The sequence below is a fragment of the Opisthorchis viverrini genome (assembly GCF_000715545.1).
Source record: "Opisthorchis viverrini unplaced genomic scaffold opera_v5_76, whole genome shotgun sequence".
In the NCBI taxonomy this organism is placed as follows: domain Eukaryota; kingdom Metazoa; phylum Platyhelminthes; class Trematoda; order Opisthorchiida; family Opisthorchiidae; genus Opisthorchis; species Opisthorchis viverrini.
Genome location: NW_008751730.1, coordinates 731,051 through 748,246, shown reverse-complemented (window position 1 = coordinate 748,246; position 17,196 = coordinate 731,051). Strand labels below are relative to the sequence as shown.

General features: G+C 45.4%; 2 protein-coding genes across 2 annotated transcripts in view; one reads left to right on the top strand and one right to left on the bottom strand.

The window, feature by feature from the left end:
• T265_13515 (hypothetical protein) overlaps nucleotides 1–17,196 on the bottom strand; it is a gene marked incomplete at both ends in the record, with an annotated part of 52,080 nt that overhangs the window by 3,370 nt on the left and 31,514 nt on the right. The window contains 5 exons of the mRNA XM_009169240.1: nucleotides 1,464–1,632; nucleotides 8,056–8,229; nucleotides 11,465–11,787; nucleotides 16,722–16,768; nucleotides 16,815–17,095. Of these exons, the coding sequence (XP_009167504.1) occupies nucleotides 1,464–1,632; nucleotides 8,056–8,229; nucleotides 11,465–11,787; nucleotides 16,722–16,768; nucleotides 16,815–17,095 (994 nt within the window). The remainder of the gene's footprint in view (nucleotides 1–1,463; nucleotides 1,633–8,055; nucleotides 8,230–11,464; nucleotides 11,788–16,721; nucleotides 16,769–16,814; nucleotides 17,096–17,196) is intronic.
• T265_04462 (hypothetical protein) lies at nucleotides 697–3,934 on the top strand (the record flags this gene model as incomplete). The annotated part of the gene is made up of 2 exons (XM_009169211.1): nucleotides 697–847; nucleotides 3,756–3,934. 2 exons carry the CDS (start codon nucleotides 697–699, stop codon nucleotides 3,932–3,934), a joined length of 330 nt encoding a protein of 109 aa, XP_009167475.1.

Genomic DNA, 17,196 nt, shown 5'->3' with positions numbered 1-17,196 from the left:
ATGTCAGGCATTCTGAGGTGCCTTCACCTCCAACCGCTCAATTAGACAATCTGGAAATAAACTGACAGCACGAACGCCACTGACATCGATCAGCCGCCAATTCTTCCAACGTCTCCTGCCCCATCCTGGAAGGCAACAACATCCAAACTCTTCGTGATTTGAAATAAAAGAAAACCAACTACGATCCGTTTTATCGTGTAAACAAGCGAAAGCATTAATCGCTAAACGGCTAGTGAAATCCACATTTGTCAGCCTGCTCAAAACAGAAAGGTTGGAAACAGAATTGTCCAGAAAATGAAACAAAATGATAGAAAATTTCTTTGAACGTAAGCCACAGAGCTAGCACCACAGGGCTACCCAGCTGTAAATAGGGATAGATTTGTGGTCTAAACCATGAAATTGTCGGTTAGTGGCTTAAACCGTGTTGTTTCAGCTATTTCGAAGTCCCCCTGGGAGATTGACGAGCCTATGATACTTGGAAATGCGATCATATTATATGCGCTTAATCAAACACCAAATTCGAGCTTCAACGGTTTGACACTCTAGAGCTCCAGGCTCCGTTCCACTCTTCAGCCAAAAACCAAAGTTATCTAGCTTCCAGCTTCTTCCGGTTTATTTATCGAAGGGGTAGGAATTCAGAGGGGACCTCAACATATCCATGTCTTTGAATAATTCTCCTTGTCTGCCTTGAAAACGATGGCTCGGTCATGTGTTACGCATACCGAAACACCGTCTACCGAAACGGACGTCGTTCTCCGTGCCTCCTTCAGGATGACGCAACCCGCGAGGTGGACAGCACATGTCTTGGCAGAAAGGCGTGAAAGAGATCACGAAGAGTTTAGGTGTTGTTAGTGTTGTACGCCTTTCAGGATGGAGTCCCCGTGACCCCGTCTGTGCTTGGCTNATATATATATATATATATATATATATATGTATATACGAACCTTATGGCTGTACGGTAGTGAAGCATCAGTGTCAACACTGATGTTGCCGTCTCTGATGATGATGATGATGACGATGATGATGATGAGAGGGAGTGGAAAAGGACGAATAAACAACCACTGAACATGGACAAAATCTACGGTGTTGCTGGGCCTTCCCAATTCAGAGTCACAGTTATTACAAGGAGCTCTGTGTAAATTATGGGGTTAGGCAACCCAATGGAAACGGATTTCGATGGAATGTGATTTCAATGTGCCAACTGTCTGAGCGTAGTAATCTAAAAGCCCAATAGGATGTCTCACCAAGTTGGTCGCATTAATTACAGAATCAAGCTATGCAATTCTCTGAACTAGTGATATGCAAAGCAGACCAAAATGAAAGTGATGCACTCATAGAAAATCGCTTTGTGAGCAAATAGAATGAAAAAATCGACGTTCTCTCGTTATCTCATAACTAAGCTCCTACATGACTACAAGGTTACACTCAAATGAGGAGCTGTAGAAAACCGCACTTTATCTTACCGATATTAGTCCGAACACGTGCGTTTCCACGAGCCCAGTTCGCTTCTTTAATGCGTTCAATTTCCTGATGATATCTTCGCTTGTCACGCATCATCTGCTCTTTCGATTCACGCAACGCAACCTCCAAATCTTTGATCCGTTCCATACTGGCTTTTACACGCTTTTCCAACTAAAAAGATGGATAGAAAAGATAAAGCCTGTTCCTTTTGTTTGTAGAACACAAATGCACCTCGACTGCAATCGAGTTGAGCGTTACAAGTGCTCAAATGAGGAACTTTGCCTTCCCCCCAGGAAGGAGTATGCTGCTCTGTGACCACGCTGTTAGTAAAATCTATCAAGATTCAAAGCAGATGACTCATGCCAGTTTTCTCCATACATTCATGTACTTTTATATACTCTGATGGTGGCGAGGATTGTAACGCCAACGGTGACAAGGACCCAGTTGAAATCATTAGTCAGGATTTTGTGATACCACGATGATCTCGGTTTGATCAGCCGAAAAATACTAACGGTAGCTTCAAATTTGAGTGCTTTCTCAAGATAAATAAAGAAATTCTGCCCTTGCATACTCAGCTGAATTGAGGGCTAGTTTCCGGGAGAAAATATAGGGTCATTGACGGAAAACCGCTGTGCTAGAACACCAGTGCTTCACCACCCTACAAGTATGTGAGTTCGTTTAAACAAAGAAGGTAGGAGTAGGAGAGGTAAGGTTCACAAATATCCTCCAACCAAGGGCTAGAAAATCTAGGCAGAACTTAACAACGCAACACCAGTGGCTTCGGTTTGTTCCCACATATTTTAACGACTTCACTAAGCACTATAAGGGTCATGTAGACCGAACCGTGGAAGGTGGGTCGCTGAAAAAGCACCCAGAATGTTTTTTACTTCCTTCAGTCCTTCTAAGCACTTCGGGTATTACAGGACTCTTCTCAGGTGGCGGAAATACTATACATAACAGATGGTTAGTGTACCGCGGTTTGTAGCAAACTGCTTGCCACGTCAGTGAACATTGGTACGGCAATCGCACTGATCGTCACGTCAGTCAGTACAGGCTATGGTTCTGACACATGGATAACCAAAGATTTGAAGACGCGTTAAACCCTCCGAGTGTACAGACAGTGTCTCACAACCGTTTGTCACATCAGCCCCCACGGAAGCCCGACGCACAATATGCCCTTTTTGATATTTTTCTGTTTCGTATTTCACTAGTCTTGGATGTCCGCACACTGGCCTTGTTCTTCACACTGCCATCACAGACTCTCTAGTTATACTAGCCAACTGAAAACTTCACAAAGATTAAGCGGCGTGCATCATTTCACAAGTGGCTGTGGTGATTAAATTAGGATCCCTCCACTCGATTTCATGAAGGATTTCTGGTCCAGAAAAAATGGATGTCCGCACACTGGCCTTGTTCTTCACACTGCCATCACAGACTCTCTAGTTATACTAGCCAACTGAAAACTCCACAAAGATCAAGCGGCGTGCATCAGATCCTCGAACCCAATTTCATGAAGGATTTCGGGCCCAGGAGAAACGTTGGTGGATATCAGCACAAGGTAAATCCACTGAAAGATGACTAGGAAACGTGCCAAATATTGTCCGATTGTAAAATTCCAGACTTCGTGCAACTACTTTGGTTAACTCTGGTGAGTGTATAATAACCTCACACACCTATTGTTCATTGAGCTGACACCTGAGAGATTTTATTGCGGAAAATCAAGCTCGACAACAACACATGTTACTGGCTTCGGTTTTCGGTTCAGTGCTAATCTGGGCCAAGTTGGAGGCGCAGTAACATATCGTTTATAGTAGCCATGGGTTCAGCACAATGTATACCATGAGCTAAGGTTCAACTACGACAAAGCCAACTTTTTCCAGAAACACAAACAATGGCACATATCTGCAGCGGTCAAACCTGACTTGTCTCACTGTCCTCTCTTCTTAGGTTAGAACATTGTGTAAGATCTGGGAAGTTTGAGTGAAGATATCGGTCTTTGAGTGAAGCCAGTCTACTCTGGAAAGCAGAGAAGCACTGTTTAGCTAATTCAAGGTTACTGGAAATCATCAGCCGTGTACATCTCACAAAAGTCCCGAGAGACTCGAACCTGTGACCTTCAGGCTATTTAGAACGAACATTAACCGTTTGATCACTTGCAGTTGGTCAAACGTGTGATTAACTAGCACTTAGGTAAGATATAACGCCGCTCAACTCTCACTAACAGAAACCACATCACTCGGTCACTTTTGTTGACTGTGATTGATGGCTGTGTATTTGTCATTACATTGTAGTAGATATTTCGAATAAGTTTAGCAACTGTTTTTCACTGGTGGCCGAATGGCTCAGTGTTCACACTACCATCCGCAAAGTCATCATCATCAGCATTGTCAGCTGTAATAACCGCGTACTCGTCGTACGGTGGTTGAAGCTGCCACAGTTTCGTTCACCGATGATTTGGGGGTGGGGTAGGTAGCTACGCATTGGAGGCGGGAGCTGACAAATTGGTGCATAAATCCAGCATTGTCAGTGGGCTGTCAAGTGCGAGGATTGAAAAGGAGCTATGCATTGAAGGCAATAGCTTGGATACACGAGCGCCATTGAGGACGGGACTGGGCCATGTCTGATAATGTCTCTAGCCATTCATGTGGCCCGTCTCGAGGTCCCCATCCAGGAAGACGGCAGTGACCAGCGCAGCTGAGTTTGCTGGTAATGGCTTTCATACTTCGCTGCCAAGTCATTGTTTGACCGCCTCTGGCTCTTCACGTGGTTGTGCGAAAAGAGCCCATCGAGGAAGTCGGCCGACTGGCATACGCAGCACGTGGCCAGGCCAGCACAACCTATGCAGTGTGATCAGTTCATCTATCGAGGGTGAGTTATTTCTCCCGAATACCATTCGACGTGCTTCAGCATTGCTGATCCGGTGTTCCCACCAGGTTCGTGTAATGCTCTTAAGACATCGATGGTCAAACACTGAAAGTCATACCACCCATCGATAGAGACGATTCGGCTATTAAATACTTTGGTCCAGATGTTCTCTATTTACCAGAAAATGAAATCTTGTCAGCTGAGTTGAACTATGCGTGTGTCGGTTAGGATTCTGTCTCTCCTTCTGCTCTCTTATTAATTTTAATACGACAGAAAATTTAACAACTGGTATTTTTGCTCTTCGGTATCATAAGTGCTCGCTTAAAGAGTCAGAAAGTCAACGTGATCGCAGTTTGCTTTCCGAATTTTCGTCACTCGAGCTCTGTGACTCCACTTGTGTTCCGAAATCTACTGTGTTTCACCAAGACAGATAGAGTCGAACCGCGCAAAACGTTTAACAATGACGTTTCCTTAATGACAGAACAGGTGACAGGTGGTTAATGAGATGCCGGTTCGAATCCCGGCACGGCCATTGGATAGCACTGCTGAATGAGGTCTAATCAGAGCGAAACTCGAGTCCAGTGTTTCGCTTTGGTGTAGACTCACCGGAATAATTACGCCAGAACGGGAACACGACCGTTCAGACGAGAGTTGTGTGACTATGAACAAAATACCTATCCCGCAAAACCCAAAAATTGAAACCATGAATCGTTGGTTTGTTCATATGCAACCTGCTGTTCTAACATTCTCCTTAAAGGCATCAACCATGTGCAGCCGTGTTCCATCAATAGTGCTAAGATGGAATATGCTTGCTCGTGAGTATATGGCGCAGTTCTGTACTTTTGGTCTAGACGATTTGGTACGTGAGTACTGGGATGAGACTCCCTAACGGAACTATAAAAATCCACACCGTCCACCATGGGGAAACTAGCTCGACAAATCCTGACCAACCATAGACGGAATGATACCCTGGTCCGTTCCTGCTGTCCGTCTGTTGACCTGTGTCGCACCTATGGAGAGGGAACACCTTTGGCCTATGTTTCGACCATAAATGACCGGTCTCACGAAGTCTGTGTCTCCGCGTTAACCTCAGTAACCCAACGCATAATCTGTGTTACTGGGACCGTCTGATGATCTCTTCTCACCACTAGCTGTAGCTTTTGGCATAACAGATTGGCTATAAGTTTGTTGAAAGCCCTTCGACAACGTGACCTTCCGAATGTCTTGTCGATTGGGTAACTGTCTAAAGTTGTGATTGGCTCACGTACGTCCATCATTGGATGATCGATTCCCTTTTCAACTGGCTGTCATCTATTGCGCATCTCTGTATCACTGTCAGATAGCACTCAGTGGTGTGGAAACATGAGACATCCCTTTATTCATCCATCTTTTCGGTTCATTATTGAAGGTGGCTAAATCCTCGAATGTATCAGGTAGACAAGATCTTCAGTTTTCTATCAGCCTTCTGTTACGACAAGAAAATATACTTCAATATCTCGCAAAAGGTGCCAATTGGAAGATAAGGCTGCTTTGAGCAGCACATTTACTTGAAGCATATCATGAATGAAGACCTCAGCTTTTCAGCATAGATTGGCTTCACTTACAGGACGAAATCTCCACAAAACTCCCAAATCTCCTCACACTATCAACAATATATAAGTAGCTCAGTGGAAGGATAAACTTCACCTGATGAGTGAAACTTCCCTCTGAGAAGTCGTTGCTCGAGGAGCCAGTCAACACGTGTGACCGCGTGATGTGGATCCCGTGATTGAAGGATGAGCGGCGCTATATCCTGTCTAAGTGCGAGTTAATCACATTGCTGATCAGCCACTCGTGGCCGAACGGTCAAGTGTTCACACTACTAGCCGGGAGGTCGCGGGTTCGAGACTCTTCGGAGCTTTCGTGAGATACGCACTGCTGATGATTCCCAATAAGGATGAAACAGCTGTACAGTGCTTCGAGGCTTTTCAGCATAGATTGGCTTCACTTACAGGGCGAAATCTCCACATGATCTCTCGTTAACACCAAACTCTTCGGCAAACGAGTGTTTCTCACCACTTATGTGCAAGCCTTATCCAAGCAAATCGCGCATCCAACACAGAACTCATCTACACGGTCAACAAGAGCTTTCCATACTAAACATGATTTATTGTACAGTGGCTACTAGGGTAGTTTTTTGGCCATGAGCAAATAACTTTCATTAACCACTTTGTCATGCACAAATGGCCCGACATGAAATATACAATACGTAAAAGGATTTGACTTTACCTCGGAACTAGTTTATTTTCAGTGTGGCGAACACTGGTAGCAATGAAGGGGAAACCCCTGTGGTTAGGCCTACCTCGTATAACTGACTACAGAGAGAACACACTCCACTCAGGGCAACTAGCTTTACGGTCAGTGAACTGATCACAGATTTCTGATTGCAGGCAGACTGCGAGTGCCCCGAATGGATTGCCATCGGTTGATACTCACGCCACTTATAAGCAGCTGTTTACAGCTCGGAAATAACGCGTACCCTTGGCATATACCCGAATCGGGGGCAACAGTTTTCAGTTCAAAGCCGTGGAATGGGTCACTGATACCATTTGCTTTCAGTGTTCAAAACTTAGACTGTCACGTACATACATACATTGACTGCATGACATCAGTGTTCAAAACCGGTGCTTCGCTGCCGTACAACCATGAGTTTTTAAAAGCCATTGGCATCTTGCAGCGTCCCCAGTGAGGCAAAGTTGGTTGGGTTCCCGCTTTCCCCATCCTGGAAGGCAAGTAGCACCGACAGCAACCAAACTTATCGTAATCCCTTTCATACCTCTCTGCTAGCTCAGGGGTTCACCACCTCTCTGCTTCCCCCCTCTGAATTGGGCACGAAAAACAGCACTGTCTTCGACAAACGATGATTCGTCATAAGCACTACATGGCCTAATCAACGCAGCTTCTGGTGCTGGGGACACTCTTCAACGGAAGTCAACGTTGCACGACCGAAAACTCACTTTCTAACTGCTTCGTTACGGATTCGCCGACATCAAATGACACCAGCTTTGGTCTTGAGACAACGGGTCATCGGACGTCGCTGCCGTACAACCATGAGTTTTTAAAAGCCATTGGCATCTTGCAGCGTCCCCAGTGAGGCAAAGTTGGTTGGGTTCCCGCTTTCCCCATCCTGGAAGGCAAGTAGCACCGACAGCAACCAAACTTATCGTAATCCCTTTCATACCTCTCTGCTAGCTCAGGGGTTCACCACCTCTCTGCTTCCCCCCTCTGAATTGGGCACGAAAAACAGCACTGTCTTTGACAAACGATGATTCGTCATAAGCATTACATGGCCTAATCAACGCAGCTTCTGGTGCTGGGGACACTCTTCAACGGAAGTCAACGTTGCACGACCGAAAACTCACTTTCTAACTGCTTCGTTACGGATTCGCCGACATCAAACCACACCGGCTTTGGTCCTGAGACAACGGGTCGTCGGACGCCTGAAGACGTCTCAGTTCCGCTGCTCGGATAGGCCAAGTTTCACAGTCATGCTGAAGTCATTCTCTTCTCTGAAAACAGTTTCCTTTAATTTCTGCTCGCTTCTGTTTCTCACCTTAAAAGAGGCATTTTTCTTTGAACAAGGCCCCAAATGGCATGTTCTAATTTAGAATATCCTCACACTGGGTTGTTTAGTTAGAGCACAACTAACCGGAGGTGAATCTCTCAAACTTTATACTAAAACCAACGTACCTTGGGTATATCGCATCGCAGGTCTGCATTATCCCTTACCAGTTGCTTGTGAACTTTGGTAAGATTATCAAGACTTGTCTTCAAGAAGGCTATTCGTTCGCGTTGCACTCCCAACCCAACCGCTTGGGTTTCAATGGGTTCATCGTCCAGGACACTGGTGTCTTTGTTTACGTTCTGGGAGGAAGTAATCGAAAGAATAAAGGGATACAAAGCGTGTAAAAAGTAGAAAACTGCAGGTGACAAGTGCATCTAGACGATTCGGAACACAGTATAATTTGGTGAACTACTATAAAAGATCAGGTTTTGGGCCAGGTATATGTTGACTACGTTTGTCAAACCCGTCAACAGCTTACTTAGATCTGATTGACCTCCAAAGTCCACGTTTTGGGTCATATAGGTAGTTGGTTCGATTATCGATCGACTATCCCCAGTATCCTTTCGAAGTAATCTTGTATGAGCATCAGAGACGGTAACATTAGTATTGACACTGACGCTCCACTTCTGTGCGAATTTACCTAACTATATTTAGGGCCTTAAAGAGGGATGAAGAGAAAAGAGGATGAGGGAGGGAAGTGACAAGAGTGGATGAGGGAGGGACGTGACATTAGCCTATCGTAAGCATGTGTGGGCGTCCGCCCCTCCAAATGCTCAACCGGACAGTCTGGGAAGAAACTGACGGCACGGATACCATGGATATTGATTAGTGGCCACTTTTCAGATTCCTAAAACAAACTTTGTCATTCAGACCTTAAGTTGGTGAAATGTAACAATTGGGAACGTTTTAGGGAACGTTCTAATTCTCAAAATTTATTCGTCCCATTATTAACAGTTGAATCAGAACTGCGTGGGTTGATGTATGAACTGCATTCATGATCATCCTTATGAACTTATGAAGCACAACACTCACTGATTAGGCTACAAGTTCAGTGGATGAGCGTTTCGGGATTGTACACCAAGAAATTTGAACTCTTACAGCACGCAAGGACAGGATGGATCAAATTTGTTACAATTATCAGGTCAAGTCGATAAAAAATAAACATACCTAATAGAATAATGATGAGAAACTGTAGAATTGTAACATCACTGGTCTATACAATTGGCTGCTGAGACCCCTGTTTAGAGTCATTTTTCCAACTTATTTGATATGCGCAGTGGGTAGATCAGAGCAGCGTCAATGATTCTCTTGAGGCCTCTGGAGACAAATGGACAGCTGACATAATCGGACTTTCAAGGCCACATACTTTGTCCGATGAACAGGACCCATTTTCATTAGCTCAGTAGATCATACCGGGTCGAGTGCGCTGGCCGGTATCAACCTCCGTGGACGCAGCCCCACTGGTCACACAATTTATCCACAGTCTGGCAGCTAGAATGACTGTACGCGGCTTGTAGCTGATAAAATGATAAAACTGATGGTGGTCAGTTACCTTGAATAAATATCCAATTACGTGTTAAGCGTAGTGTGTGAAACACTGAGAAAAAAAACCGACAAATCACTGTTCTAATTTGCGGACGAGTAATATGCGTTCAAGCCTTGGTGAGTGTTCGACTGCCTACATATGTAACTTCAAGCCACAGTCTCTTGAGCCCAGATGAAGTTTCTCCGACAGTGGTTGCCAGCTGACCTGTGGAAATTTCTATCCATCGACGGTTCCAGGGAAGGAATCCGTGAAGTGCATGAAGGTCAAGTTGCCTCGTGTTGCCTTCGGCTGTAGGCCGAAGCGACAAGCCTCACCTGGACACATTCAAGGAATCATGCTTCTTTATGGGGTTCGGGCATTACTCTTAAGTCAGCTGTAAGAACCGCGTACTTGTCGTTCAGTGGTTTTAGCTAACACAATTTCGTTCACCGATGATTTCGGAAGATGGAATAGATAGCTGCGTATTGGAGGTGGGAGCTGATAAATTAGTGTGTAAATACAGCACTATCAGTGGAGTGTTAAATGGGGGAATTGGGAAGGGAGCTATGCATTGAAGGCAATAGCTTGGATTCACGAGCACCATTGAGAGAGATGGAGATGACTTTTGCCGTGCCCTCTATCAACTGATACGATTAACTGGCTCTAGGAAAGTAACGGTCAGTGAAGGGATAAGTGAGGAGGATGGCTCATTAATTCACTCGCAAAAACGTCGACTGGAAAGGTGGGCCGAACACTTCAAGGAACAGGTTTGCTGGCCTCATGCCACACAACCCGTGGAGATAATACATACGGAATGTAAACCTTGATCGCCTGTCGGAAGAAGGAACAAAGTACGAAGCTTCGTTGTTAAAACGTGAGAAGGCACCAGACCGGACGGGCCCTCTTTCAAGAAGGCGTAGAATCCTTGGTGACCCATCTGACAAAGCTTGTTGGTGCTAAATGGAGCGAAGAAAAGGTACCCGCAACATGGGGAAGTCGACAGTTATCCCCATCTTAAAATAAAGTACGCGGACGCTGTGTGAAAATCACCTTGGCATCAGCCTGTTAGCTGTGGCATCGAAGGTACTCTCTGGCTTCATCCCCAGTAAATTCTTGACCATGATTAAGGCATTGTACGCAAACTCCCGCGGCCGTGTGAAAGTCTACGGGAAGCTCTCGTCTGAGTTCACCACATCAAGTAATGTCAGACTGGGCTGTCCTTTCTCACCGTTCCTCTTCAGCTTCGTCATTGATACGATCATTCTTAAGCGGTAGGTGCCTAGACCGTTGAAAGACCTGAGGTAGGTATGATAGGTCATGAGAATGCTTCGAAATTTCGCCTACTGGCATCTCTTTGATTTACGAAATTTCGGTATTCGATGAGGACAACAGTAGTCCAAAGCCTACGGGTATGATATCCTCGTGCTGATGTCCTAGGACCAAAGGGGTTACGTTTTACAGGTTTACATTAGAACTCGACGAACCACCGCGTTGATGGTCGGCACAGCTGCGCACTGCGTTGTTTTTGTTTCGTGTCTATCTCAGGTTGAACTTCCTTCTCATGTCCACCGAGTAGGATGGTTGGTTCAAGGCAGCTAGATGCAGCAGTTTATTTGATCTACGTCAAGAAGTTGTGTCCAGGACACTACAGAACAACTTGTTTTCACATCTTCCTATTGGTTTCTGGCCTGCCTACCATGTGCTGCCGCCCTGCAAGCTTGTCGTCCGATAGGGCGCTCTCATCAACATATTTCAGGTCCGTAATTCCGGCTTGGAGACTCAAATGGATAACAGAGCATTCCATGATGTCTTCCTGGGTGGTCAGGAGCACCGGTGTCGTACACCGGACACAAAATTGAACTCGGGGGTTTCATCACAGTAGGTGCCTTCGAGAACCAGCATTTAGCGCACATCATTCACAGTTGAAAGTGCATTTTTCTTACCATTCATCCCATTCCATTCAAACTTTGTGCAAACATTCAGGTAACACTCGAGGCCAAAAAACGCACCTTCTTCACTCTATTCTTCAAATCAGCGATGAAATTCCTACGGAGTGAGTGTAGCACCTCCAATTCATGCATGACCGTGTCTTCCATGGCCTTCAGTTCATTTTTGGCTTGTTCTTTTAAGGCAATTGGTGGCTCATTCTTCCCGGATTCTAGACCATCCAGGCGGCGTTGGAGTAATTCGGTCTCTGTGACGAATCGTTCCAGTTGCACTTTGAGAATGATATTCTCTCTGGTTAATTGGAGAGAAGAGAACGCAGAGGATTTTCGGAGTCGTATGGTCGGTGAGTTTGTTTTTACACAACGGCATGGCTCTGAAAGGTGATCTGAAAACGGTCTCAAAACGCAGGAGGTAATCTTGCAAAAAAAACTTGTAATGATGTGGAACTCGCGTTTCTCTAATATGAGCCATCTGATAGGTGTTCATTCAACAAACGAATTACAACACCGTTAGAAATTACTTCCGTCGCCTTATGCTAGTCCAATTTGGGTTCAGGTAAGACATAAGGTTGATGGAAACTCGGAGACCGCACCTACCTGATGAGCCTAAAGAAAGGCAAAACCGGTCGTGGGTTGTCGAAGAGTTTTCAGCAACCTTGTGAGTGGTTTCCTCTATGAAAATATACTGCGATATCTCGAATATCATGCCAACTGAAACATGAGGCGGCCTGTGTGCAACACATTCAGTCGTAGAATATCATAAACGAGAGATTTAGTTGAGTCTCTCGTGAAAACTAAATTGATTTACAAATGAATGTATTTCTCGAATTACAACACCGTTAGAAATTACTTCCATCGCCCTATTTAAAGCTGATTTTCTCAAAATAGCTGCACAAACTGGTAGCCGTGTGGGTTTGCTGACATTTCGGCCGGATTTATAGAGATAGAGTTAACAGATTTAACGGCACTGTATTTCTCAGGGGTGTGAATTCAATTGTCAGATTCTTGAAAATAACCCCGAAATGCCTGGAACTTACTGAAACCATCCACCCCCAGCAAACCGTTAAACACCCGGGCCTGAAAAGCCAGCTTCCAATCGAACACTCAAGCAATCGGTTCAAAAGCAGCTGACAGTGATGAGTATTCAGATATGCCACACAAGCACGACCGATGATGATCAGTGTTCATGTATTTCACAGAAGCTCGGCTGATGATGATGAGGAGTGTTCACCCAACGCCGATCCGCCAGCCGGGATCAATATCAAAAGTGCTTTTTAAATACCGCGAGGCGCTTATCGCTTTTGCACTCGCATGTTTGCAATAAAGCTGTTGTGTTTCTTGTAGGCGAGTCCTTTTCCGGTACGAAGGCACTGGGACCGAGACAGCAGTTAGTTGCAACAACAATGCTACTAAAGTTTTGTAAAATTGCATGAATCCATTTAAGATGAATCAATAAGAGCTAATATACTTGGCTCATGATGACGCCGCACAAAGACCAGCGTGCGCACATGATACCTCGCACAGGTGTGTGTCTAGCTAGGCTTCTGTTCATCCGGTTTTTACTTTTCTCCCTTCTACACGAAGTGTCTGGAGGCTGCAGTCTTCAGAGGATCAGTCTACACTGTTTCCGCTTCGTTTCCGAAGATTGGAAATCTCAACCTGACAATTAAGTTAAACAGATCTCCTCAGTATAGGGGACTTCAAAGTTGGGAGCACTTTTGGACCCCTTCCACTGGCTTATCATTTTACTTTGCACTGATAGTACAGTCCCCTTGTCCAAATACCACTCTGCTGCTCATTGGTGGGACATTTTAATAAAAATGATAATCGTTCAGCTGTAGCACCCTTTCGATGCCTAGCTGCCATGTCACCCGAAGGAAGCACGAGGGTTGGGATACTGTCAGGTTGCCCAAGCCTAGACAGGGGAAGTCGAGAGGCAGAGAGAGTCGGGTTCGAACCACGGACCTTCCGGTCAGTTAATTCGCGCTCTAACCACTTGAGCCATGTCAACCGGCTACCCGTTGCATCTTGTGTACGCGTAGGCAAGCCATTTTGAAGAAAATGAACCACTGTGAGTTAGGGTGAAACAGAAACCGTCAGAAGCCGGCTTTTGTTCATCACCAGCCAGAGACTAAATCTGCACGTTCAGTGGGGCTATTTCTGAGCACACAACCAGAATGAGCGTAGGTATTTAAGAGAACAGGTTATTGGGACAAACTAAGCTGATTCTGAAAGCTGAAATGCAATATCTATGTAATTTAGCCATATTCTCAAACTACTGAAAAGAACCCGGTATCGAGCCCAGTTGCTCGAGCGTTTTGACAGGTGTATGCACCATATGCATATCAGTCAAGAGTACAGCCTTTCTTTTCTAAACGCTGTCAAAACAAAGCTGCATACTCTCAATAAAAATACGTTCTATCGATGAAAAAGTCATCCTAACCCTACCAGTTCAGTTCGGTGCTCACAAACGGTGCACCGAATCACAGCCGTTACAGTTCCGTTCACCGGAAATAAGGAGAATAAGCGGAACAAGGGCCACGCACTGGAGACAGTGGCACAATCCATTCGTTGATGTCAAGTAGTTTTATTTATCTACTATGGAAGGAAGTAAATGCTGCCCCGTGAAGACGATGGTTTTGATGTAGGATCGTCATTGGTCGCTGGACTGTCTCGTTCCGCTGTCCCCACCTGAGGAGACAGCAAGAGTGACACAGTTGGCTAAGAAGAACTCTATATTGCTTGCCAGGTCATGAACTGACCTCCTCTGATTCCAAGCTGAGTAAAGAGGGCTCCACGAGGCAAACGGTTGTCTGGCATACGAAGTACATGTGAGGTGTGACCAGCCGATCCATCGAGGGACAGTGGACCTTCCCGAAGATCACCTGGCTTACCCTAGGATTTCTGGCCCACCAGACCCGTGTAATGCTCCGGGGGTACATGTGGTCGAAGATAATCGGTCTGCGCACGCAAAGGCTAATTCTTTAATCCGTAAAGTAGTGCAAATCGGACCGCGGCATTATAGACTCTACCCTTGACCGTCAAGCCGACGTCACCTCGGCATCACAAATGTCGGAGGATGGCAAAAGCCGCCTTACCATGTGAACCGTCTGGCTTGATTTAGTTAATCGTAACAGATCAATGGGTGAATTGGACAAGAATCCACAGATGTGACATCAAATGCGTCGGTCCGCTGAGGTTCATTGGCATTCTCAAAAAGCTGGCCTAGGTGATGGACATCTCTGTGTGCTAATGCATCCGTGACATCTGATCCCGCAAGCCCATTATCGGTGGCCACGAGGGTAACCAATTGAACCACTGTATAGGAGGATCGATATTCAGGCCTCTGCGGTATTTCAAACAGACAGGGTGAAACTAACATGTGGCTTGTGGCTCAAGGGCTTGTCTGTGGGTGAAATTGGGCGTAAGCAATCTATCAGTCATCTTTGAACTAACTTAGTGAATTTCACAGCCCGTTGTCAAGGCGTAACACACTACTCGCAAAGTTGCTGAAAACTCTTGATAGCCTGTTCCCTAGGGTGCATGATTATGCTGTCTCATGTGACGCGCAAGTTGTGACAACTATTGAGATGAAGCCTAGATTGTATGGGCCAAAATTAGAGTGACACAAGCATAGAGGCGGTCAACCTTTGACCTGTCAGTGGGATGTGAAGGCTACTGCGAAAATCTTGGGTACTGTCGGTGCGACTCTTCTTTCAGGACGTGAAGTAGTGATCTCCCCGTCAACGAAATGAGATGCTGCAAGATATGGCCACGGTTGTGAGGCGTGGCCTGTGCGAGAAGCGAAACTGAGCAACCCTCAGTTCTTGAATAACCATAGCTCGTGCAGGCCAGCGCCAGTGAATCCGCAAATGGACAGTCGGAAAGCTAGTGTTTGGTTGTGCAAAAGAGATTTCAGTCCAAGAATATTTCTGGAAGCAAAGGCTGCGTTGCCTAAACGAGTATCTGGAATGATTGTGGTAGGCGAGTACCACGTCACTTCCACATCCGTTCTTTACTTCACAAGAAACCTTTCAAATCAAATACGGTTGTACGGCAAAGAAGCATCAGTTGGGAACACTGAGATTGGTGATGACGATGACGAGGATGATAACGATGATGATGATGATGATGATGACTAATGTTTTCAGTCAAAAGACACGGTTTACATCCTCCTATAGAACACCCAGCTTAGGAGAGTTAGAACACTTCCTGTTAGAGGTCAATCCAAGCCTGAATCAAACTTAATTTCTGGTCACCGAGGCCACCTACAGTGAGGTTCGTCCCACCTGATTTGATATTCAATATGGAGTTCCCTTATCGAGGCCAGTGGCAACTACTTTTCGGAAACAAACCATTACAACTATCGGATGATCTAGTTAGTTCAGCCAAGAATGTGCATTGGAAGCACTAAAAAGAGCCCGACCCTTTTCATTGCTGTTTGCATCACATCGTCCCGAGGATCTCTTAACGTAGTGATCCAATGCGATGCACCAAGCAAGTTGCTAATTCATGAGAATTTATTTCCAACTAGTTGCTCGCGGGGTCAGACACCCCCACTTCCATGGAAATGTCTGAAAGCATTAGCGCATCGGTCCACAAGCTTTCGCACATGCTATTTTCCAAGCCTCCCAAAAATTTCGATGCATGATTCACCGTTAAACCCAAGTCAATTGTTTCATTATTACCGACTGATGTTGCAAGCCAAACCCGAATGCGTTCGTACATTGATGGTGATTGGATAATATTCTGTCCAAGTGAGATCTAATCACACAGGACTGATCAGCCAATCGTGGCTGGAAGGTTAAGTATTCAACCACTGATTGAAAGTTTGCGGGTTCGGAGCCCTCTGAGTTTCGCATGAAGCACACCGTTGACGATTTCCAACACGGATGGAGCAGCTGTACAGTGATTCTGGTGTACTCAGCATAGATTGGCTCCCCTCACAAGACGAGATCTTTATTGAAACTACATACATAGTTAAGAGCCTTTAGGCTTCATTAAAGCGGGATGGACCAATGTAGATAGAATTACTTCCAGCCTGTTGGCAGTACGGTACTAGAGAAGCGCAGATTACCTGTTGGGTCGCTCGATTCTGCCCAGAACAGCAGCACAGATCGACTCCCTTCAAAAGACCAGATCTTTATTGAAACTACATACATAGTTAAGAGCGTTAAGGCTTCATTAAAACGAGGTGGACTAATGTAGATGGAGTAACTTCCAGCCTGTTGGAAGTCTGGTAATACGAAAGCGCAGATTATCTGTTGAGTCGCTCGATTCTGCCCAGAACATTTCGTGGTACTTTACCCGCTTGACTAACCTGTCTTCACACTACATATCACACAGTCAAAATTTTGTAGCACAACACTGAAACACCAAACGCGGTCGAGGTTTCCACGACGCTTTCACCTACTCCTTTAGTTTGTCTGCCTCGTTGTGTGCACATTGTGCATCACCTTTTGCTTTGGCCAGCTGATCTTGAATGTGTGTGGCAGTACGTTCCATAGCATGCTGAATCCGGGAGAAGATTTGTTCGGACATCCCACCGACTTGTTTTAATTCTGTCAAGAGTTGTTTTGCTGACCGTTGCTGAAGCAATTCCTTGTTGAGCATTTGGAGTTCCGCTTCCAGTTGCGTAATTTGGCTTTGTTTTCGGGTGATCGTCTTCTCGGATTCTTTTAATAAGTTCATCAACTGGAGAGAAAGGCAACAGGGGTTAAAATGAATTCAAAATAACTTGAGGTTGGGTGGATAAAATTTTTCACCTACCTGATAAGAACATCCAAGAAAATCTT